This window comes from Alligator mississippiensis, chromosome 8, assembly GCF_030867095.1.
Source record: "Alligator mississippiensis isolate rAllMis1 chromosome 8, rAllMis1, whole genome shotgun sequence".
Classification (NCBI taxonomy): domain Eukaryota; kingdom Metazoa; phylum Chordata; order Crocodylia; family Alligatoridae; genus Alligator; species Alligator mississippiensis.
In genome coordinates this window covers 24,807,029-24,831,844 of record NC_081831.1, presented here as the reverse complement: position 1 = coordinate 24,831,844, position 24,816 = coordinate 24,807,029, and the positions used below count along the sequence as shown (strand labels likewise).

The 24,816-nt window shown below is 56.0% G+C and overlaps 1 protein-coding gene across 6 annotated transcripts; it reads right to left on the bottom strand.

The window, feature by feature from the left end:
• Positions 1-13,705: 13,705 nt before the first annotated feature.
• Positions 13,706-24,751, bottom strand: LOC102561106 (C-type lectin domain containing 17A). Of its 6 annotated transcripts, none has more exons than XM_059732411.1 (13): positions 24,570-24,751; positions 23,576-23,855; positions 22,355-22,495; positions 21,607-21,666; positions 21,172-21,207; positions 20,763-20,798; positions 18,268-18,390; positions 17,115-17,168; positions 16,294-16,371; positions 15,544-15,639; positions 15,015-15,166; positions 14,520-14,629; positions 13,706-14,260 (listed from the first exon to the last, which is right to left on the bottom strand). In XM_059732411.1, exons 3-13 carry the CDS (start codon positions 22,443-22,445, stop codon positions 14,128-14,130), a joined length of 969 nt encoding a protein of 322 aa, XP_059588394.1. In that variant the 5' UTR covers positions 22,446-22,495; positions 23,576-23,855; positions 24,570-24,751; the 3' UTR covers positions 13,706-14,127. The 6 variants fall into 6 exon arrangements, with proteins under 6 accessions (XP_059588394.1, XP_059588396.1, XP_059588397.1 ...); XM_059732413.1 differs by lacking the exon at positions 24,570-24,751 and adding an exon at positions 23,966-24,559; XM_059732414.1 differs by lacking the exon at positions 23,576-23,855.
• Positions 24,752-24,816: the final 65 nt, after the last annotated feature.

Genomic DNA, 24,816 nt, shown 5'->3' with positions numbered 1-24,816 from the left:
CCTGCTTCCATTGCCTATACATCTCTTTCTTTGCCCCCAGACTCTCCTGGAGTTCCCTGTTCAGCAAAGGGGGCTTTTTTGCCCCCTTACCTCCCTTCCTACATAATGGGATAGACTCCTTTTGAGCCCCAAGGATCACTCCCTTGAGATACCTCCAACCCTCCTGGACCCCCATTTGCTCTATGTTCTTGAGTTGCATCCCCTCACTAACTAGCCTAAGCTTGCTAAAGTTGGCCCTTCTGAAGTCCAACACCTTAGCCCCACTAGTTACTTTACCCATCCTTCTCTGGATAGTGAACTGGCCTCGGGGGGGGAAGTGGGGGGAGCCTTGATGTGACTTGGGAGGTTCCATTTCAAACATGTGTGTAGGGACCAAGACTGTACTTGTCCAGCCACTGCACTATCACTTTCCCCCTGTGCCTCTGCCACCCCACTGCCAACCACAAAGTGTGCCTGGAGTCACCCGAGTCCCCCCATCCACTGCCCTGTGACTCCTGCCAGGGTTGTTTCTGCCCTATCCCCTCCCCTCCCCCCCAGGCTATCGAAGAGGTGGGGGGGGGCATTAAGCTGGCACGAGGAGCCTCCCTCCAGCTCAGCCTGGCCTGTGTGCCCCAGGCAGGAGACTGCTCTTGTTAGCTTCATTAGCTTTAATGAGTGCAACGAACCAGCTGTGGACACAGACACAGGTCATGGCAGCAAGACAGGGCACTGAGGCCTGGTGGGGATAAGCCAGGCTGAGGCCAGATGCCTGGGTTCCCTCAAGGAGTCATAAGGCCCCGCTGCTGCCAGGCTTCACTCCCAGCTCAGTGCCCCCAGGCCCATCACACAGGGAAAAGGACTCACATGTGTCCCCCAGCACCTCTAGAGTAGAAAGGAGTCCAGCATGTCTCAGCCTCTGAGACACTTCACAGGAAGAGGTCAGAGGGGGCAGGCAGGGAGGTCAGGAGGGGAAAGAGGCTGGCAAGAACCCCAGGGAGCAAGGGTCAGCAACCCCTTACTCAGAGCAACAGGCAACCCCCGAGTCCCCAAAATGCAGGAAGGGAAAATGAGGCATAGGGCCGCCCAGGGGTACCAAAACCAAAACCCAGCCCCCCATTCACCCAGGGGTTGAGGTGCTGGTGTGAGCTGAGCAGGTGTGAAGGTTGCTGGAAATGCTGGGTCAAAGTGTTTTGGGGGCCTATAGAAGGGTGAGGGCAGGGCAGGGGAGATGTTGGGGTCCCTGTTGTGGGGTCCAGGCCCTAGCAGAGCCAGTGTATCTTGCAGATCCAGTACTCAGTCACCCAGCAGGTCAGGTCATTCCAGTGTTATATAAATAGACTTTTTGCCTATTGCTTTTACTTTTATGTATTTTCTTGAGTTTTGCATTGCCTTAAGATACTCCATTTTGTATTGCTCTGTATCTTGACATAAGTGCTCAACCTTTGTATGCTGTATGTGTGAGAGAATGGGTGACAGCGTGCCTGTGAAAAAAGAATACATGAGCTGGAGACTGGCTGAAGAATGAAGACAAATAAAAAACCAAAACAAGAATAATCTGCCCCAGAACAGTGAGAGAACAACATCAATTGACCTTCAAGGAAGAACACAGTGATAACACAGCAAAAGCCCAGAGGAATCAATGAATTGACAAGGCTATAAATGATGGGGTGAGACGTATCGTTTTTGGGTCTTGTTCTGCATGTCATCCTGGAGCATTGGTTCATCTGATGAGATGTACTAGCAGAAGGTTGGCTCCTACTTATGATCAACTTGGTTGGCCACTAAGTTGATCTGAGCACTGATAAGGCTGGTAATGTATACCAGCGCAGAATAGAAATTAGAGTATGAATGTGGTGTGTATGTGTATTAAGCGCTTAATCAATAAACGTGGCATCTTGCCTTATCCTCTCTCATAAGGGCTTGCTCATGATTTGAGCGTTTTGCAATTTGTGTAACACCAGCACCCACTGCCCAACAGCATCACGCAGTCCTCATCCCCCACATCAGTGGGGTCCCCTTCGCTCCAGAATCTGCAAGAGGAGCAGAGCAATGGAGTGGATGGGGGGCTCGAGAGGGCCTGGGGGGGGGATCAGGGGGACCCTAAGGGAGGTCTGGCTGGCCCTGGGTGGATTTGGGGTGGTCCCAGGGGGGTCTGATGGACTCAAGGAGCATCTGGATGGTCCTGGAGCATTCTGGAGGGGTTCCAAGGGTGGTCTTAGAGTGGTCTGAAGGCTCCTGGGAGGTACCCACATACCTGAGAGTCAAGGGGTTGCGGTCCACCCAGACCCTCATACCGTTGGTGTCCTGGTCGCTCAGCCCCAGCCAGTGCTGTTCCACCTTGCCCACTGTCTGCACCATAAATGTCTAGGGCAGAGACAGCAGCATCAGGCTAGGGCAGTACCCCGTCTCCAGATCTGCCACTCACCTGTCTGCTGGGGCCCACCCCCTCTGCCTCAGTTTCCGCATGTGACTTATGATGTGGCTCCGCCACCTTCCACACCTCTGTGACCCCTAAAGTGATCTCTTAGTGAGCCCAAAATGGCCCCACCTCTTTCCACACCTCTCCATGCTCCCCCCACAGCCCTGCCCCTTGTGACCCCTCGGTGACCCCTACATGGCCCTGCCACCTCTCAGCAGCAGGAACAGCAATCTCAAGGCTGCTCAAAGTCAGGATGCATCCCTGGGGTACCCACAATGCACTGCACCCCCACCCCACTACCCAGAGCTGGGAGTGGCTACCAGGCTGACAGGGCCTGTGGGGTGGGACTTGAACCTGCTCCTCCTCCGTGTCGATGACGATGCAGTGGGCACCGTACTCAGCACAGAATTCCTTGGCCTCAGGCCACATCTTTTTCTGAGAGAACTGGTAACAGGCTTGCGCCTGTTGGGCACTGTTGGTGGATGGTGTCTACAACAAGGACCCAGGTGTCCAGGTCTTTCCTGGGACCAGCTGGATGTTGGCCTGCCCACCTGTTTTCTGGGCTAACCTCCTGCCTCTCTATTCTATCACACCTTGATGGAAAATCATTAAGATATTACCTAGGTGGGAGGCTGCCCATTTCCTGCCCCGATTCATAGGGGCATTATCTGCAGCTCCAAACCTTCCCTACACCACAGCCCATGCCTCACAGATGACATCTAAGCTCTTAATGTCTCTGGCCCCACACTGGACCCCATAACACTCTGGTCTGGACCCCAACTAGATCCTTCCTATCAGGTGGCCTACTCTGCACTCATTCTGGGCTGCTTAGCTTCCTGAACTCTTCCCCCTTTTGGGTTTGAGCAACTAGCCCACACTCTCTTACATGGGTCCACCTTCTTGGGCCCTACTGCGGGGTTACCCACCCAGCTGTGGGAGCTGGGGTTATTAAGGCACCTTTCAATGGGGTGGTAACTGGCTAGGCATTTCCTGGGGCCTCCCACACCACCAGGAGCCCCACCAGGCCACCCATCCCCAGCAGAGTGCAGTTTTGAGTCATGCCCAGGACCAGGAGCCTCTTCCATTCTCATAGCCCCAGTCCATAAACCTTTAAGCTGTCCCTGAGCCTCATCTCCACCGGCTGATGTCTCTCTCACGGCTGCCGGCAGCAAACTGCTGCTTCACCCTGTATATACCCTGGGTCTCAAAATGGCCGCTGTGCTCAAGCACCTGGCTGCTGCCTGCTCCAGCCTATAAAGTGGCCAGCACCAAAAGTTCCCTGCTACACTGGGGGTGCTCTGGACTCCCAAGGCAGAGCAGAGAACCTCGGCATCTGGGGTAGGGTGGGGCAGTCTCCCCTCTTCGGGCAGGGAAGAAAACCCAGATGTCTGGGGTGGGGCCCAGTCCAGTCTCCCAGGTCAAGGAAAAAGGACCCAGGTGTCTTGGGGGTGAGACGGCAGGAAGGCCCCAATCTCCAAGGGCTAAGCAGAGAACCCAGGCGTCCTCTGACAGCCCCAGTCTCCCCTCCTGGGATGAAGCAGAGCACCCAGGCATCTGGGGAGGGGCCTGGGGCCCAGTCTTCCCCACTCAGGCTGTCCAGGCAGGGCTCCAGTCTCAGGGCAGAGAAGGTGTCCAGACACAACTCCAGTTTCCCCTCCCAAGGTGGAGCGGAGAACCAGGCATCTGGGCTTCTCACTTAGCTCTTGCTGAAAGGCCTTGATCCACTGCCGGGTGACCCGTGGTCCTTCTGTGCCATCGCCAGCACCACAGGTATCCGCTGCTCCAGTGACCCTGCCCAGAGACCCCATCAGCTCGGTTGGCCCCTAGGCACAATGGGTACCCCTATGCCTCTGCCCCCTCAAGCTGGCCAGGTACCCCTGCTCCTGCCCCCTCCCCCCCCCTGTCACAGCTGGAGCATCCGGCTCCACTGCCCACTGGGGAGGAGGGAAAACCCACAATACACTGCACACTCAGGCCCCCTCTCCTTCCTCCTCAGGGCTGGGAAGAGAATCCAGGTTTTCGGAGGGGGCAGTTGCTATTCTCCTCTCTCAGGGCTGGGAAGAAAACCCAGGCAGCTTCTCCTTCTGGGTACATACAGCACCATGAACAACTGATGTCTCCTGCGACAGGGGGCACCATGGTGGCGGGTGGCAAGCAGCAACTGCTCAGAGCTGCTGCCAGCAGTGTCTGCAACAGCGAGCAGCGACCAAGGACTGCCTGCAGCTGCCACTGGCAGTGTCAGCAGCAAGTGGGGTGGGGTAGATGCAGGATGGCAACTGCCTGCAGAAGCTGGTGGTGGCTTCGGCAGCGACCAATCTCCCCTGTGTTCTACTTACATGTTGCCTATGTACAGCACCCAGCACCCCTGGGCCTTGGTTACCATAGTGCCCTACACACACAGCCCTAAAACCCATAGTCCATGCTTGTGCATACACACGTGCACACTTGTGCATGCATGCATGTGCCCACAAAGCCATGCATGCAGCTCCCCATGTAGACACACATGCCCATATGCACTTGCCCCATACACACACATGCCCCGCTCCAGATGCTCCCATCTCTCACCAGACAGGAATAAGGGGCCATGACATGACACTGACACTGTGTGACACAGCAAGGGCAGGTGGAAATCCAGGGGTCCAGTTCCACCCCGCCCCCACCCCCTACTTTGATTCCTGTGCCACTGAAAGCTTAAACCAACTGCCTGGGAGAAGCAACCACTTTTCTGTTCAGGCAGCTGCCAAGGAAGTCACTTGACTTTGTGGCTCGTTATCATCTCCCCGATCCCTGCTAATCTCCCCATCCCTCTCTTCATTTTACTGGTCTTGCTGTTCCACTAGTCAAACTGTCCTCTCTTCCGCAGTGTTGCTGTTAGCCATCCTTGGTCATGTCTCTCTCCAATTTCCCAGCCCTGCAGATTGTTTGCAGCTCTAGCTAAAAACTAGGGCTGGTCCACCATTTTTTGGGGCCCCCTGTAAGATATAGTTTTTGAGCCCCCTGGTGCAAAGAAGCTGACAGTGACAGTGGGGAGAAAGTGAGTGGGAAGCAGCCGAATAAGTCAGCAGCGGCAGGGGGAGTAGGGCTTGGCGAGTAGCTGGACATGAAGCCAGCAGTATCAACACAGAGTGGTGGCAACCGCACCCCCCCCCCGCCCCGACCCAGCTACAGCACTTATTGGGAGTGTTCATGGATGCAGGGGGTCCCTTGGCTGTGGGGCCTCCTGAGGCCTCAGGTTCTGCAGGATAGGATGGGCTGGCCTTGCTAAAAACCTTCACACAGGTGCAGTCAGATTAGCTCAGACATGTAGTGAGCATGTTTGTTATTACCCTGAAATAGAATAGTTTTCTGATAGCATACTGTTAGGTTAACAATAATTTAGATTGTTAAGAAGTATTAGCTTTACAGCTGAATACAAGGCATGACCTGTGGCCTAGCAATGCAGCTGACCACAAGGCAGAATGATAGCTAAGCCTTTGCTTGTGTCAAGTAATCATTTTAACTGTGTTAAGCATTTTCTGAGTAAAATGCAGCAAGTGGATCTGTGTCTGTGTGCTGGAAAATCAGCTACAGCAAGAAGCAAGATAAGACAAAGAAGCCATTGTTCTAAGTACAGTGATCGTGTCCTTAAGAAGTATCTACTACTGTGCAAGTTTTTCCTATCCTATCGTAATGTTACTGTTACTTAACTTTTAGCTTTTAGAAAGTGCTAGTTCAGCTTAATAGAAATATGCTGAAAATCTGTGAAGCACCACCCAAGTATTGCTTTTTGTTAACCCTGTAGTCTTGCCTTGTTGTAAAAAGTATAAAAGATCGCCCCACCCTTTAGGGGGGGCCATTTTGCCTTTTGCTGGCTTTATGGTCTTTGCTCGAGCAAATAAACAGCTGTCAATTCTTTACCCGCGTTGTCTGATCCCTATGCAGCTAGACAACGAACTCCTGGGAGTTTTCCCCCACCACAGACGTGACTGGCTGAAGTCATGGAGGCATGGCCAAGATGCTCTAGATTTTCTCTTACAGATCTGAATAACAGATGTGCTTTTAACTATAATGACTACAGGGCTCAAGACACAAGATCTTTGGGCTCTATTTGGCCCAGTCATAAATTTTTAAAAACCTTGATATATCACCAATGTGGTCACCATCTTCAAAAAAGGGAGGAAGGAAGATGCAGGAAACTATAGGCTTCCTTATAAGACTAGAGTCTTACCTTGGTCCTGGGGAAGCTTTTCGAAATAATTATCCTGGCACATGTCCAGGAAGGGCCAGCAGGGGAGGTTATGCTCAGGGGCAACAGCATGGGTTCATTAGGGGCAGGTCTTGTCAAACCAACCTGGTGGCCTTCTATGACCAGGTAACCAAGTCCTTGGATGCAGGTGTCACAGTAGATATAGTCTTTCTAGACTTCAGGAAGGCCTTCGACATGGTCTCTCACCCCATTCTCAGTAAGAAACTAGGAGACAGCGGTGTTGATGCCTATACAGTCAGATGGGTCACTAAATGGCTGGTGGGCCACACTCAGAGGGTGGTGGTGGATGGGTCTTATTCGACCTGGAGGGATGTGGGCAGTGGGGTTCCCCAGGGCTCGGTCCTTGGGCCCGCACTATTCAACATCTTCATCCGTGACTTGGGCGAGGGGGTAGAAAGCACCCTGTTCAAATTCACAGATGACACTAAGATGTGGGTTGAAGTGGGTACGCTAGTAGGAAGGAACAGACTGCAAGCGGATCTAGACAGGTTACAGGGGTGGGCTGATGAGAACAGGATGGGGTTCAACACTGACAAGTGCAGGGTAATGTACCTGGGGAGGAAGAACCAGCGGCACACCTACAGGCTGGGGAACTAACTTCTCGCCAGTGTCAAGACAGAAAAGGATCTTGGAGTCATTATTGATGCTACAATGAACATGGGCCGACAAAGTGGGGACACGGTCAGGAAGGCCAACCATACCTTGTCATACATCCACAGATGCATCTCAAGCAGGTCCAAGGAGGTGATCCTTCCCCTCTATGCGACACTGGTCAGGCCGCAGTTGGAGTACTGCGTCCAGGTCTGGGCGCTGCACTTCAGGAGGGATGTGGACAACATGGAGAGGGTCCAAAGGAGGGCCACCCACATGATCAGGGGTCAGCAGGACAGGCCCTATGAGGAGAGGCTGAGGGACCTGAACCTGTTCAGCCTCCAAAAGAGAAGGCTGAGAGAGGATCTAGTGGCAGTCTACAAAATAGTCAGAGGGGGACCAGCAGGTATTGGGAGAGTCCCTGTTCCCCCGAGCACTCCCAGGAGTTACAAGAAACAATGGACACAAGCTAGCGGAGGGTAGTTTCAGGCTAGACATTAGGAGGCGTTATTTCATTGTCAGGGCGGCTAGGATCTGGAACCAACTTCCAAAAAGAAGTGGTGCTGGCTCCTACCCTGGGGGTCTTTAAGAAAAGGCTGGACGAACATCTGGCCGGGGTCATTTGATCCCAGTACTCTTTCCTGCCACGGCAGGGGGTCAGACTAGATGATCTCCTCAGGTCCCTTCTGACCAGCAGGACAAATTATGCTGAGGGGAAACCAGCACGGGTTCATAGCAGGCAGATCATGCCTGACTAATCTAGTCTCTTTTTATGACCAGGTTACAAAACGCCTGGACACAGGAGTAGGGGTGGATGTCGTATACTTAGACTTCAGGAAGGCCTTCAATACAGTATCCCACCCCATACTGGTGAACAAGTTAAGAGGCAGTGACTTGGATGACTACACAGTCCGGTGGGTGGCGAATTGGCTAGAGGGTCGCACCCAGAGAGTCATGGTGGATGGGTCGGTTTTGACCTGGAAGGGTGTGGGCAGTGGTGTCCTGCAGGGCTCGGTCCTTGGACCGATACTCTTCAATGTCTTCATCAGCGACTTGGATGAGGGAGTGGAGTGTACTCTGTCCAAGTTTGCGGATGACACAAAACTGTGGGGAGAAGTGGACATGCCGGAGGGCAGGTAACAACTACAAGCAGACCTGGACAGGTTGGACAAGTGGGCAGAAAACAACAGAATGCAGTTCAACAAGGAGAAATGCAAAGTGCTGCACCTAGGGAGGAAAAATGTCCAGCACACCTACTGCCTAGGAAATGACCTGCTGGGTGGCACGGAAGTGGAAAGGGATCTTGGAGTCCTAGTGGACTCCAAGATGAACATGAGTCGGCAGTGTGACGAAGCCATCAGAAAAGCCAATGGCACTTTATCGTGCATCAGCAGATGCATGACGAATAGATCCCAGGAGGTGATACTTCCCCTCTATCAGGCACTAGTCAGACCGCAGTTGGAGTACTGCGTGCAATTCTGGGCACCGCACTTCAAGAGGGATGCGGATAACCTGGAGAGGGTCCAGAGAAGGGCCACTCGTATGGTTAAGGGCTTGCAGGCCAAGCCCTACGAGAAAAGACTAGAGAACCTGGACCTTTTCAGCCTCCACAAGAGAAGGTTGAGAGGCGACCTTGTGGCTGCCTATAAGTTCATCACGGGGGCACAGAAGGGAGTTGGTGAGTATTTATTCACCAAGGCGCCCCCGGGGGTTACAAAAAATAATGGCCACAAGCTAGCAGAGAGCAGATTTAGACTGGACATTAGGAAGAACTTCTTCACAGTTCGAGTGGCCAAGGTCTGGAACAATCTCCCAAGGGAGGTGGTGCTCTCCCCTACCCTGGGGGTCTTCAAGAAGAGGTTGGATATGCATCTAGCTGGGGTCATCTAGACCCAGCACTCTTTCCTGCCTATGCAGGGGGTCGGACTCGATGATCTATTGAGGTCCCTTCCGACCCTAACATCTATGAATCTATGACCCTACCAACTATGAAACTATGAAACCATTTGCTCTATATCATTGCTATATTGCAAATCCATGTACCTGACAATGATTATATTTGCTTTTTGCTTGCATTTTAAACTGTATACGTGTTATGGAGAGGCTTCCATATGCAAAAAGACTAAGGGGCCAGGCCTGTTCAGTTCAGAAAAGAGATGCTTGAGGGGGGACGTGAGAAGGGTTTACAACATACTAAACAGTGAAGAGAAAGTAAGAAGTGATTTATTATTTACTATCTCAGTCTTTATTCATAGTAGTAATACTGCTACTATTATTGTTGTTGTTCTAATCATTAATCTTATTATCATTACTAGCAAATTGCCAGACATGATGGTGGAAGGGAGACTGGCAGGGACAGAGCCCAGTGTCTGGCCAAGTGCCCCTCCTCCCGCCCCACCACTCCTCGTCCAGCCCACTTCTGGTGCAACCACACTCCTCCCTTTACCCCCACTTTCCCCCTCCCTGCTTCAGGTTTAACCCTGTTCCCCTCCAACCCTCCCCCTGGCTTTGGGTCTGATGCTGTTCCCCGGCACCAAAGCTGCGGGCTGTGGGGCTGCCCTGATGTCTGCTCTGGCCCTTATATAATAAAACAATTTTAATGTAACCAGGGTGATGGCCCAATAGTTGCCACCCCTGCCCAATATCAGGGATGGTGTGGTGAGAGTGGGGCAGGGCTTCCAGCCAGCGCCAATTTACTTTCCAGCAGGCCCCTGCTCCCCAGAGCAGCCCATGTTCACAAAGTCTAACACTTAACTGATTTAACTATTTACACTTTATTTACAAAACAAGAATAATAGGAAAGGTTGTTAACAATTAACTTAAATGGCATAACCAAAATCACAAAACAAACCAGAATGCTGTCCTGGGAAAAAACTCCCTGGTGTTTGTTGTCTAGCAGGCTTAGAGACCAGACAACACAGGTGAAGGGCTAACTGCAGTTTATTTACTTGAGTAAAGACCATAAAACAGCAAAGAGGTAAAATGGCCTCGACTTAAGGGTGAGGCTGTCTTTTATATATTTTTTAATAAAGAAACTATAAGGTTATTGAATATGTAATACTTATGGTAATCATATCCTTACATGGTGTATTACAAATCTCAGTACTTTTCTAAAGGAAAAAGTTAGTGTTATCTTATATACTCTAATCTGTTTTTCTGTATTCTGCTGTATCATCTTTTTTTTGGGGGGGCCCCCTTATCTTATCTCACTCCTAGCTGAAGCTGGTACCCAGTATACAGACTTAATTTCTGCTTTTTTTAACAAAATGGTTAAGGCACTTGACATAAGAAAATGGCTGGCTTAGAGATCATTCTGTCTTGTGGTCAGCAACATTGCTAGGCCACAGGTCATGCCTTGTGTTTAGCTACAAAGCTAATACTATTTAATAATTTAAATTATTGTTGACAGTATACTATAGAAAACTATTTTATTTCAGGGTAAAAACAAACTTGCCCATCACAATGCATTAGTCAACCCTTGACTCAAGAATCCCAGGAAGGGTAACTGGCAGCTTTCAGCCACCGCTGAGATGCTACAGCAAGGAAGCAGGGTGCTCGCTTTCAGCAGCTCCAACAGGCTTCCCAGTAAGCGACAGACTGCAACAATGTAAGCTCTTCTGGTCTGCAGCAATCACATTGTATCAAACCCCAACCCCGAAGCGGCTGAAGAGTGACCCTCCGTGGCAACCGAAAAGCAACAGAGTAGGCTCCTGCAGCAATCGGCATGACCCAAGCACAAAGCTCAAGGGCTCCATCCGATGATAATCAGCTGCACAATAAGGGACAGGACTGAGTTCCCTCTGGGGCAGTCAGTGGCAGACGGTCAGCAACACAGGCAGCTCCCAGGGGTCGTTGCCCCAAACCTCTGCTCCAATACTTATAACTGGCTTTTGCCTTGATCCTCCATTGAGTGCTGGAGCAGGAGTCCCCCCCCAGCTTGCTAGTAAAGCTTCTTCTAGTTTCTTTCAGTGGAGAAAAAGGTGTGTTGCGTTCTGTGATTTCTGTGTGTTCAACCATCTGCACCCCCCCCTTCCAGAGCTTTGTGGGAGTATAGAAGGGGGCACCCACTACACGGAACCCCCCAGAGGCCCTGCTTGGGGTTGGGGGGACTGAATTAACTCCATCATGCCCACCCCCTGCCCCCCATTAACACTTCTGGATGATGGCAGCCAGCAGCATGGCCCACAGCAGGAAGGACATGGCATTCAGGGCATAAAGGTACAATATATAGCAGCTCTCCCTGCCCATCAGCGCCCCTTTACCTGGGAGACACCATGGTATGCTGGGGGCATCATGGCAACAGACTCATGCCCCCCTTCCCCTTCCTCAGGGCTGTAGGTTCAAGGTCCCTCCCTCGTCTCCACCATCCAGGCTGGGAATCCCTGTGAGAGGCCCCAGTGCCTGGCATATGTCTGTCTGTCTATGCATACATATGCCCCTTTCTGTGCATCTCTCCCCATCCACCTCTTCTCTCTCACTTCATCTTTCCCTCGATCCCCTCAGTTTGTCTACCTGTCCATACATCCATCTATCCACCCACCCGGTTATCACCCCATGTGCATTTACACCTGTCTATCCTTCCATTCAGCCCCCATGTCTCACCCTCTATCCATCTGTCTAGCCCCAGGCACAGCCCTCTCTGTCCATCTGCCAACCCCCCAAGCTGATCAGAGCCCCTCATGTGCCCCAATGCAGCTGATCCCCCAGTCCAGCCTGTCAACATCCCACGAGACACCCCTCCCTCACCCCCTCCAGACCCTCTTGGAGACTCAGACCCCTCCACCCCCCAACCGACCTGTCCTTGGGTGCCCCTGAGGGAGGTGGGGGGATTAGGTGCTCTCCTGGCCCCTGTGTTGCCCACTGTGTCCAGGGGCTCCAGGCAGTCCCGGCAAATACCATCCAGGGCAAAGGCACTGCCCTCCTGCCATGAGTTTTTTATGCTGGGTCTGCAGTCACTGCATGCAGAGAAAGTGCTTATCTATGACCCCTCCCTGCAGGCATGGCCAAGGGCCTCTGTACACTCCTGGGCACCTATGTGTACAGCACCATACACCTCAGAGAACAGACCATCTCCATCAACCTCCTTTGCAGGGACAGGCAGATTGTCCTCAACCCCACCTTCCACAGCTAGTACCCCCATGCCAGCCACCCCGGTACTCTCCCCAGGCCTCGGGGAATCTTCTTTGCAAGCTGCAATGCAACTCAAGGAACTCAAGCAGGGGTAGAGCTGAAAATCAGTGTGCTCACTTCATATACACAACTCCAAAGTTGGAGTTAGGGTAGGGCTGATTTGGGGGAGAAAGCTGCACATGGTATGCAGGGCATCACAGTATTTTGCCATAGTTGAGAAAAAGAACACAAGGAGTCTGTGTTTCCCAAGGGATCCAGAATCCAACGAGGCGGTGCCCACAGGACCTTCTCCTCAGGGTTCAACACCAGGACATATCCCCTGCCTGCCAGACCCTTTGGGGACACAGCTGCATAAAGCACACAAGACATTATGGTACCTTGCCATAGCCAAGCAAGAAGTGAATGCAGAGTCCACATTTCCTGAGGGAGCCAGAATCCAACATGGGGGCACCTGCAGACCTGGCTGAGGGGTCCATACTGGGGTACTTCCCCTGCCACCTGGGCTCCTTTGGGCCTCTGAGTGATCAGGCATGCCCGGGTGGGTCAAGCACCTGAGTTCCCACACCTGCCCCTCGTCCCCGGCTAATGCGATCACCCCAGGTCTCTGCACCCATTGACTGCTGAAGGCACGACTCACCCCTCAGCAGCACCATGGCAGCCTCAGGCAGTGGCATGGCTCCCCACAGCCTCTGGTGGCACCGGCAACACCACTTGCTGCTTCTCCTGGCTCGGCTGTGGCTTTTCCTGCCCCTGACCTGGGATGTCCCCTGGAACCACTGAGCCCTGGGCCTGGATCTTGGCTCGCTTCAAGGACCCTGCCTCTCACATTGCCCCTCTCTGTACTCCTGGAGCTAAGTCCCTGTGCCCTCTGCCTAAGGCCTGGGTCCTCAGTGCTCCTTCCTCGCTGACCCCCAGGCCACTCCTAGTAGCTACTGCAGGCCAGGCCAAATCCTTGCACACAGGGTGATGCCCACCTCTCACCTCTTGCAGGGGGACTTTTACACCGAGTCATACCCTCCTCTCAGGCTGGGGGGTAGGAGCCTTGACATGACTGGGGAGGCTCCATCTGGAACGTGTGTAGGGACCAAGGCTGCACATGTTCAGCCACACCACTATCGCTTCCTCCCCGTGCCTCTGCCTGCCCCCCACAGACTGTGCCTGGAGTCACCCGAGTCCCCTGACCCACTGCCCTGTGACTCCTCAGGGGGGTTCTCCCCCCCATTCCCTGCCCCCCACCAGAATAAACCCCTCTGAAAAGGGGCAGCCTGACCCCCCACCCCCAACCCAACTCAGCTTAGGCACAGACAAGGCCCCACATGCTCCAGACAGGAGACTGCTCATTAGCTTCATTAGCTTTAATGAGTGCAATGAACCATGCACGCAGACATGGCCCCTGGCTTTGGGACAGGGTGCAGAGGCCTGGTGGGGACAGGCCAGGTCATGGCCAGATGCCTGGATTCCCTCAAGGAGTCACAAGCCCCACCACCCCTGCTGACAGTCTTCCAGCACCCACCCAGTACCCCCAGGTCCCTCAGAAAGGGGGAAGCCCTCCATATCTGCACCCCAGCACCACCAAGGCAGGTGCTCCCCATGTTTTCCTCCATCCCACAGAAAGAGGGGAGGTGTGCAACGGTATCTGGAGGGGGCAAAGAGGCTGGTAAGGACCCAGGGAGGGGCAGCCCGAGTCCCCTAAGGGCAGGAGGGGAAACCGAGGCATAGGACACCCTGAGGGGACTCTAAGCCAGCTCCCAGCACTCCCCTCTTAGCAGAGCCAGTGCATCTCGCAGATCCAGTAGTCGGTTTTATAGCAGTGTAAATCGTTCCAGCGCCCGTCGGGCAGCATTGTCACGCAGTTCTCGGTGCCCGCATTGTTGGGCTCCCCTGAGCTCCAGAAGCTGCAGAGGGGATGCCACCAGTCAGGGCTGCTGAAGGGTCCTGGGGAAACTGAAGGGGTCACCGGGGAGGAGGTCTAGGGGGCCAGGGTTGCAGTCTGGAAGGTCCTGGGTAGGGTCTGATGGTGTGTGTGTGTGTGGGGGGGGTTCCCAGAGGGTGGGGGGGTTGTTCCAGGGGCTCCATGAGGTCATGGGGGGTCCAGGAGTCTGGGAAAATTGGGGGGTGGGGGGAAGCGGGGGGAGAAGGAGGAAGTCCACATACCTGAGGGTCAGGGAGGTCCCGTCAACCCAGAGCCACTTGGCCTCGGTGTCTTGGTCGCTCAGCCCCAGCCAGTGTCCGCGCTTCCCAGCTGCCGTCTCCACCACGAAGTCCTGGGGCAGAGAGGATGGTGTTGGGCAGGGGGGCAACACCTCTGTCTGCCATAGCACACCCTCCTGCCCTGGACGCCTGGGTCCCACCCTCAGATCTGCCGCTCACCTGCCTGCTGGGGCCTACCCCTCCGCGCCTCGTTTCCTCACGTGACTCTGCATGGGCCCCACCCCCTTCCACACCTCTGTGACCCCCTACAGTGACCCCTCAGTGACCCCCACATGGCCCTGCCCCCTCCCAGCAGCAGTGAGAGCAACCTAGAGGCATCTCTAACTCACAATGCATTCCTTGGGGTACCCACAATGCACTGCACACCCCCACCCCCTGCCCCCCAGCCAGGGCTGGGAGTGCCCCCTTCTGGAAGGGCCCATGGCAGTGGGGCTGCACCTGCTCCGCCTCCGTGTTGATGATGACAAGGTGGGCGCCGTGCTCAGCACAGAACACCTTGGCCTCAGGCCACGTCTTCACAGCCGTGGAGAAGTAGTAGCAGGTTCGCTGGAACCAGGCCCAGCCCCGCGGGCACTGCTGGCACACCGTGTCTGCAATGGGGACTCAGACATCTGGGGGGGGCTCCGGGCTCCAAGGCTGGAGCAGAGAACCCAGGCGTCCTGGGACAGCTAGACTCCCCTCCCAGCATGAAGCAGAGAACCCAGGCATCCGGGGAGGGAAGGCGTGGTGGGAGTTGAATAATCTTATTTCCCAGGGCATGGAAGAAAACCAGCCATGCGGTGGCAGTGGGGCCCGCTTTACCCTCCCAAGGTGAAGAGAACCCAGGCGTCTGGGGTGGGTCAGGGTAGAGAGGGGGAAGGGCACCAGTCTTCCAGATTGGGGAAGAGAACCCAGGCGTCCAGGGAACACCCCAGTCAGTGTCCCCTTCCAAGGCAGAACGGAGAAGCCAGAAGTCTAGGCCCCTCACCTAGCATTTCCTGGAAGGCTTTGATCTGCTGCTGGGTGCCCTCACGGTCCTGCCGTGCTGCTGCCAGCGCCTCCGACACCCGGTGCTCCAGCGCCTCTGCCCAGAGACCCCGTCAGTGTGGCTCCCCCGGGTACGATGGGCACTGCCCTCCCCACAAGCCAGCCAGGCACCCCCTGCCCCTGCAATCACAGTTAGAGCAGCCTAGGGGCTGCTCTACTGCCCACTGGGGAGCAGGGAATACCCACAAGGCACTGCACTCCACCCAGGCCCCTGGGGTTCACGGCTGGGAGCAAGTCCTTTCTCCCCAATCCGGGGAAGAGAACCCAGGTGTCCAGGAAGTGGAGGACGGGGGCAGGTGGGGGGGGGGGAGGGAGGAGGAAAGGGAGCATTCCCCCCTTCCAGGGCTGAGCAGAGACACCAGGCATGCTGGGGTGGCCCCAATCTCTCAGGAATGAGAGGACCCAGATGTCCTGGGAAGGCAGCTTCTCCTGGGTAGGTACAGGGCCTAGCACCCCCCCCCCCCCACCCACCCACCCTGGTTACTGTAATGTACCTAATAGAGGATAAAAGCACCACCCAGTCAAGGGTCGGGGGCAGGTCCATACATGAAGCCCCCAGGGGCTGCCACAATACACCTACTAGAGCGTAATGGGCATCACATGCTATGGAGGGAGGGGGCAGGCAATGCAAGGAATCCCTAGGCAATGCATCCCTCTCACCCTCACCCTCCAGCTCCCGTGCCCGCCTCACCCAGGGCATCCTGTAGAGCCGCCATCGCAATCTCCAGGTCTGCGCGGACGGAGGCCCAGTCCTCCCACTCCTGGGAACCTGTGACAGCCAGCACAGGAGGTGAGGGGATGGGACGCTCTCCACCCCCAAGCGCCCCCGGCACCCTCACCAGTCTGTGTCTCAGTGCACATGGGCATCCACACACCCAGGCATACACATGCATGTGGGCACACCTGCACATGCCCCTCACACATGTACATACGTAACTGTGTACATGCACCCTTTCAGGCATGCATAAATGTGCACACACAACCATGTACACAGACCCCCCCATGTGCCTGTACTTGTGCCCACACCATGCATACAACCCTCCATGCATGCACACTTACCCAGACATGTTCACACACAAGCAACCATGGCCCCCTCTATTCCCCCCCACCACATACACACACATGTACACACCCTGCCTCCTACCTCCGCTCCCACCTCAGCTTCTCCAGCCCTCAAAAGCCCCCACCCCAGCAAACTCCCCCATCCCGTGTACATGCAGCCCCTCAGCTCAAAAGCCCCTTCAGGGGCCTGGGCCTTGGGGGGGGGGGGGGGGGGGGGGAGGGGGGCCGTGGGAAGGTGCAGTGCAGTTGTGAGTCCCATCATGGGAATTAAGGCAGCCCTTGGGGATCCATGTAGGGACCTCTCCCCTCCCCCAAGTTCTGTGTCATGCCTATTACCCTCTATTAGCTGCATTATGGAACCTCCTGCCTCCCCCCGACTGACAGGCCCCCGTCACCCCCCACAGCATGTCCCAACCCCCCACAGCAGGGGCAGGGCCCCAGGACACTCACCATTCATGGGCCGGGGGGAGACTTGCGCCTGCAGCTCCTGCCGGGTTGCGGGCTCTGTGGCGGGGGGGGGGGGGGTATAGGGAGCTGGGGGGTGCTTGGAGCTGTATGAGGCACCCTCCCCACCTGCCTGAGCTGTGCTGGGCAGGGGGGTAGGGGAGGTTTCTGCTCCCAGCAAAGCATGAAGCCCCCCAAGGAAAGTTTATGGGAGTTTGGAATGGGGTAGGGGGGTAGGCCAGGCCATGCCTCAGTTTACTCCTCTGTAGAATGGGGGAAGAGTCCTGTCTCACCACAGCTGGCCAAGGCCTTGGGAGCTCCCCAGCCCAGGCTGCCCCCTGTTAACACCCCTCAACTAGACTCCATCTCCCACAATGCACTGCTTTACCAGGCCCAGTGCATCATGGGAGTTGCGGCCCAGTCAGGGCAAGGTAGATAAAGGGAGCCAAAGATAGCTGAACTCCAGTTCCCATGATGCACCACGGTGCCACTTCCTGGGGCAGGGATTCAGTGCACTGCGGGAAATACAGTTTATCATAGAACATGGGCCACCTAGGCCCAGAGGGGAAAAGGGGGACTGAGGCATGGAACCTGCATTTCCCATGATGCACCATGGTCCCCCTTCAGGGGTGGGGGGGGGGTGTTGTGCAAGCTGGGAGGTGCAGGCAGGGCATAGAGGGAATTGCAGTGTATCATGGGAAATAGGAGCCAGACAGGCCTAGAAAGGCAAAGGTTGTGGCATCAAAACTGCATTGCCTATGATGCACCATGGTGCTACTTATTGGGAAAGGGGAACAGTGCATCATGGGAAAGAGGCCTACTAAAGCGGCTATGGGGAGTAGGGAACGAAAACAGTGCATTGTGGGAAATGCAGTGCATCATGGGAAACATGGCAAGGGGGGTATGAGGTAGCAAAATATCTCCCATGATGCAACACACTTTTACTGTCTGAGGAGGGAGTGCTAAGCAGGCTGGGAGCAGCAGGGCATGCTGAGAAGTGCAGTGCATCATGGGTGATACAGTCTCACTAATGGAAGCATTCCACCCCTGCAGTCCTGGACACCCCAGTTTTGCACCCCCTCTCCTCAATGGCTGCACAATGCCTGGGACAAGGCACTCCCCCCACCCCCTTGTGCCCTCAGGGCCGTGCAAGACTCACGATTCACAAGGACGAATGTTAAGATGGCGGTGCATGTGAGCAGGCAGATGCCCAGCAGTGTGTACATCACCAGGGAGGGTCGGGAGCGGCACCGTACACCTAGGCCCAGGGGCAAGGGCAGGGCTGTGGGGCATAGGTGAGGGGTCATGGCCTGGGGGGGGGGGGTTCTCCTGCCAGGAGAGGATCCTGGAGGGGCTGTGGAATACAATGAACCCCCAGCACAAAGCCCCTTGCTGGATCCCCCCGCCCCACCCAGAACCACCTGCTGGATACCCCCATCTGCCCCCCCAGCTCAGTGTCCCCACTGAATACCCCCTTCTACCCCTCAACACAGTGCCCACTGCTGTAGATCCCCATCTACCCCACAGCACAGTGCCCCCCATTTTATACCTCCCCACCTACTCCCTAGCTCAGCACCTCCTACTTGATACCCCTGCCCATGCCTGCAGCTCGATCCCTGCCCTGCCCCCACCACAGAACAGCACCCCTGGCTTGATACTCCCATCCATCCTCCCCAGCCCAGCGCCCCTGCTGGACCCCTACCCTGCCCCCCCGAACAGGGCCCCCTGCTGTCCAGGAGGAACTGCCCCCCATACTTCTCCCTGCAGCCTCCAAGGACACCCCGCATTCCCAGAAGCCTCCACCCCCCACCTCTTTCTGGGGGCTGGACTGCAGCTGCCAGGGCTGCAGATGGCAGGTCCAGTCCTGGGGGAGGACCACTTCTCAAGGGATGGGTCTTTAGGGTTGAAGTCAGTCTTGGGGGCAGGAGGGGCAGGAAGAGGGGAGTAAGGGGCAGGGACACAGTGGGGAGGGCCTCTGATACACCTGTGATGCCCAGGGGACAGGAGGTGTCAGAGCTTGGAGCTGGGGTCCAAGGCAAGCAGAAGGGCATTGGACCTTTTGGGGGGGGGGGGGGGGGTGTGTGTGTGTGTGTGTGTGTGTGTGTGTGTGTGTGTGTGTGTGTGTGTGTGTGTGTGTGTGTGTGTGTGTGTGTGTGTGTGTGTGTGTGTGACCACTGCCCCCTGCTGGATGGAGCACATCAGAACAGCATGTGTACTTAGGTGCATGTGTGTGTGTCTACATGCATGCATCTCAGTGCACACTGCATCCAGTCCTGCTGGCTCGGATATGGCAGAAAGTGTGTACAAGTGTGTGCATGCATGTATGTGTGAAACACCTGGGAGGGTGTAAGACAGAGACAGAGAGGCTACTGCCTCCTGCCGGCTGGAGCATGTCAGACCAGCCTGTGGATGGAGGGGAGACCAGACATCGCTGCTCCCCTCTGTCTACAGCACTGGTTCTCAACCTTTTTTGTACCAGGACCCATTTGTAAACATCGGTGGCCAGTCCCAGTCCAGTGCCCCTCACTCCCAACCCACTGCCCGCTGCCCCCAGGCCCCAGCCTCCCAATGTGTAGAGCAGGGGGTGGGTGTATGGGGTGGGGTGGGAGATGTGGGGGGACCCCAAGCAGCCCCTTGCAGGCTGGAACTCTTGACGGCGTGCAAGGGAAAAGGCACAGTTTCCCATGTTTTTCTCTGTTAAAGGATAATTCATTTTTAGTTTGTTGATCAATTTTTCAAGTTTGTTCGTGACCCTTTCATATATTCTTGCAACCCATTTTTGGGTTGCAATGCACAGGTTGAAAAATGCCGGTCTACAGCCCATCAGAGCAGTGTGCATGTGTGTCTGTGTGTGTATGTATGTGTGTATAGACATTTGCTTATCTATGTGCATGCTGCTGCCCCCTGCTGGTTGGGATACAGCGGCATGTGTGTGCAGATACGTGTGCGTGTGTGTGTGTGTAAAATGCCTGGAGCGGGGGGTGCGAGGGGGGGGGTTGTTGGTTGTAGCCATGTTATTCTAAAGACATAGGCAGACAAGGTTCTTTGGATAACTGTAATATCTTTTATTAGACCAACTAAATAGTTGGAAAAATTGTTCTTTGCAAGCTTCCAGGCACAAAACCCCTTAGTCAGGCATAGGGAAGCTTGCAAAAAACAATTTTCCCAACTATTTAGTTGGTCAAATAAAAGATATCACATCTACCCAAAGAACTTTGCCTGCTTGGGTTCTTTGTGCGTATATATATATGTGTACATGCATGCATCTACATGCACACTGTGGCCCCCTGCTGGCTGAGATATGGCAGAACATGTGTGCACATGGGTACATGTGGGGGCATGTGTGGGTGTGAGAGAGAGAGAGACTGTACACCCTACTGGCTGGGATATGGCAGAATATGTGTGCATGTATGTGTGTGCGTGCGCTTTGGACACCCGGGGGGGGGGGGGTGTGTGAGAGAGAGAGACTGCTGCCCTCTGCTGGCTGCAGCACATCAGAATAGTGCGTGTACGTGTGTGCATATGTGCACTGCCCCCTGCTTGCTGGACCATGTCAGGGCAGAGCTGTCCTGGCCCTAAGCTTCCCGCAACATCTCCCCAGTGCTACCCAGCAGGTCCAAGCTATGGGGGAGGGGGAGTCTGGGGGTCACTCACTGTCTTGAGGGGTCCTGATTGGGGTGGCTCTGGGACCTGCAGGGGGAAGAGAGGGTCAGAGCAGCCTCATGGGGGGGCACATGTGTGTGAGCACACGTGTGCATGGATGAACACACCCTGCTGCCCCCCACCTACTGGCACACTCAGTGGCACATGTGGGGACACCCCTCAGGACACACACAGAAACACCCCTCCCCCTGCTGACCAGTGTGTGTTCCAGCTGCTCCAGGGTGCACACATGTACATACACATGCGCACACACACATATACACACACTGCTCTGGCAGGCTCCAGCCAGCAAGGGGCAGCAGTGTTGCACACATGCATGCATGCACGCACACGCATGCTGCCCCGGGCCAGTGGGTTCCAGCCATAGGGGAGGGTCTGGGGAGGGCTGGGGATAACTCACCATCTCGGGGGGGCCTGGTTGGGGTGGCTGTGGGGCCTGTAGGGAGAAGAGAGGGTCAGAGCAGCTGCATGGGGTGGGTGGGAGCTGATGCACATGTGCGTGCACCATGGCCTGGGGAGGGGCAGACTGCATTTGCATTCACATGTGTCTGCACATGGCACCACCCCCTGGCATGTGCACACACATATGTGCACCTACCCCACTGCCTCCTGCTGGCTCACAGCAGGCTCCTCCAGGCCCCCATGACCTGGTGCCTGTGCACACATGTATGCACATGCCTCGGCCCTCAGCTAGCCAGATGCACATACATGCTGGGCATGTGTACCTGCTGGCAGGTGCATGGACATGCACTAGCCTGGCAGTGCCAGAGCTGCTGTGTGCCATGTCCTCCCCCTAGGCCCAGCAGGGGGGGAAGGTGGGAAGGAGGTCACTCACCGTCATGGGGAGGCTGGGCTGGAGCTGGAGCTGGAGCTGAGGCTGGGGCCAGGGCAGCTGCTGGGGGGAGAAACAGTCAGAGGGTCACAGGGGAGGAAGCAGGTGTTGGCTGCCTCATCCCCCGCCTCCCCCCCCCATGCCGCCTGTCCCCTCCTTTCCAGCCAGCCATGAAGTCACCATGATCTATGACCCACAACCCCACCATGACATCACCCTGTCCCCAATGCCACCCCAACCATGACATTATCCCATCCCCCATGACACCTCAGCTGCGACATCATCATGCTCCGCCATCCCCACCATGTCATTACCTTGTCCCCTCATGGCCTCCTGCCATGACATCACTCTGTCCCCATGGCCCCCCACCATAGCATCACCATGCCCACCTACCCCCTTTACCATGACATCACCCTGCTTCCAATGCCACCCAGCCATGACATTACCATGCCCCCAATGTTCCCATGACATCCCTTTATTTCCATTCTTCCCCAGCTGTGACATCACCATGTCCCCCATGATGATCTCCATGATCCTAATACCACAATGACATTACCCTCTTCCCATTCTTCCCCAACTGTCACATCACCATGCCCTCCAATGTTCCCATGACATCACCCGACTCCCATTTTCTTACCCAGCCATGACATCATGTCTTCCATCCCCATCATATCACCTTGCTCCTTCATGACCCTGTCATGACATCACCCTGTCCCCAGGCCCCCCATGACATCACTGTACTCTGCGGTACCTGCTGCCCTTTGTCCCTTGCGTCGGGGGACTCCTGCCTTGCCCTTGGGCCCGGGGGGTTTTGGGGGCGGGCGCCGAGTCCCCTCCTCCATGCCTGCGTTCTCATAGTCATCATCGTCATTGCTGGGCACAGGGGGGAGTTCTGGGGGGAGAGCACAACTTGGAGACCCCCTTGATCCTCCTGGGGGGGTCTGTCCTCAGAGACCCCGTCACCCCTCTCCTTCAGGCACCCCTTTCCAACCCACTCCAACTGCCAGATCACAACCGCCCATGACCAAGTGGACCCCAGAGAAGAGGGGAGCTGCAGGAGGGTCATGTAAGATCCCAGGGATACCCTCCAGCTCTCTCCTGGGACACCAGAAGCAGGGGAAAACCTCAGCTTTGAACACAAAGTGGGGCCCTGAAGTGTACAGGATGCGGTTGGCTCTGGGGTGGGGCATCAGGAACTACGTAAAAGAGGGCCCCTTGCCCAGTACTGAGATGCAGCTGGCTCTGGGGTGGGGAAAGAGACAGGTATAACGGATTCAGCTGACTCTGGGGTGAGGCAGCAGGGCCAGGGTATAACATGGACCTGTTGCATGGTGTTAGGATGTGGATGCTCACTTTGAGGGAAAGTGCATCCTGCTTCCACTACAGCACAGCAGCTTGGAGTAAAAATGGAAGCATCTGATTTTCAGCAGGGAAAGGTGTGAGCTGGAGTTTGGCGAGAACACCTGGGTTCATGCCCTGTCTTTTGCGGGGAAGTGCCTTTCACAGCCTCAAGGGGACAACCCCCACAGTGCCCCCAAGTGCCACTGTGGGGCATCAAGCCAGTCCTGCCAACCCCATGGGAGGTTTCTCATCCCAGAACTGACCAGGCCCAACCCTGCTTGGCTAGTAAGCTCTGCTGGCTCCCCTTGCCATGCCACACCACACCCTTCTTCCTGTGTCCCAGCCACCTGCCCCACACCCCTGCCCCTACCTTTGTGTGGCCCCTTGCGGCCCATGAGCCGTGACTTGCCCATCCAGTTCCCATACAGGCTCTCATGCGCCATGATGGGCTCGGTCAGGCACAGGGCACCTGCTCAGCCCTGCTGCCTCCTGACTGCCTGTTGGTGAAGGGAGTACTAATCCCCTCTTCCTTTCCCCAATGCTGTCATGGCTCCCCCCTGCCCTCCCCCAGCCTAGAGCAGAAGTGAAACCCGGATGTCAGTGTCATCAGAAACCCCATGAATGCCGTTACCTCTGGGGTGGGGCACAGGTGCTCAGTGGGATCACTGTTACCCCTCCAAGGACCCAGACTGCTGTCCATGACCTCATTTGGGGGGGGGCGCTCAGGCCTGAGCTGACAGGAGAGGTTGAGGGGGGCTGCTCATTGCATCCAGCCCCACTTAGATGGTCCCTGGGGTCCAGCCTGGGTGCACGGTAGCTCCTTGCTGGCCCCAGTCCAGACCTGAGTCCCCAGGGGTTCAGGGAAGGTTTTGTTCTTGGCTCCGCCCCAGGCTTAAAATAGCCCCCAGCAGCTGCAGCAAGGGAGGAAACGTTTGCAGCAACTCATGCGTATCAAACGCGGGCCCTCACACCACTGTGTCCCAGGGGACCGGGGGGGGGGGGGGGGCAGAACAAGGCTCACCAGGCTTGTCACACCCCACTCTACAGGGCTGCAAGGCACGGCTGTGGGGGGACGGGGACAGGCAAGAGGCCTTGGGGCAGTAGCAGGGGGGCACCAGGGGGCTGCAATCACTTGGGGGAGGAGGCCACAAAATGGGGAGGATTGGGATCCCCCATGCATAACAGCAGCAGCTGCTTCTGGCCATGATGCGGAGCCAGGGCCAAAGCTCCCCTGGGATGTCCCGGAGGCTGAGGCATTTTCCCAGGCAGCCTGGGCAGAGGCCTGGAGGCTCCAGGGAGCTAACATGAGGGGGGCTGGCAGATCCAGCCCAGGCCTGGTGGGGGACCTGGATTCTTCCCCCACTTGCCTCCCAGTGGGGTGATGGCAGTGCTGTAGCTACAGGGTTTGGCACCCGGGGCAAAGCTGGCAGCAGCAGCCTGCCCTCACCCCGCACACAGACCGGGGGCACACGCGCCCCCATGCTTGCCCGGGAGTGCAAGCAGCGGCGGGAGCCACCCGCGCCCCGAAAATGAGCCACTTGCAGCTGCATCCTGCGCCTGCCTAGGCTGGGCAGCGCCTGTTGCCACTCCTTCCCTTCAGCGCCCAAGACGGTCACCCTGCTCACCCCCCTCTTCCTACAGCACTGGATGATGGTGGGGGGGGGCCCCCAAGGGCTAGGGTCCCCGCAGCCCAGGGCGGGCTGCAACTCCCAGGCGTCACCCCGCCCCCGCACTACACGTGACAACCCGGAAGCCCTCCCACCCCCCTAGGCTCCGCTTTTAATTTCTATGGTCTGGGAAGGAAGGAGCGCGGGCCCCATCCCGCATACGCACTCTAGAAGAGAACCCGGAAGCCCTCCCGCCCTTCTAGAC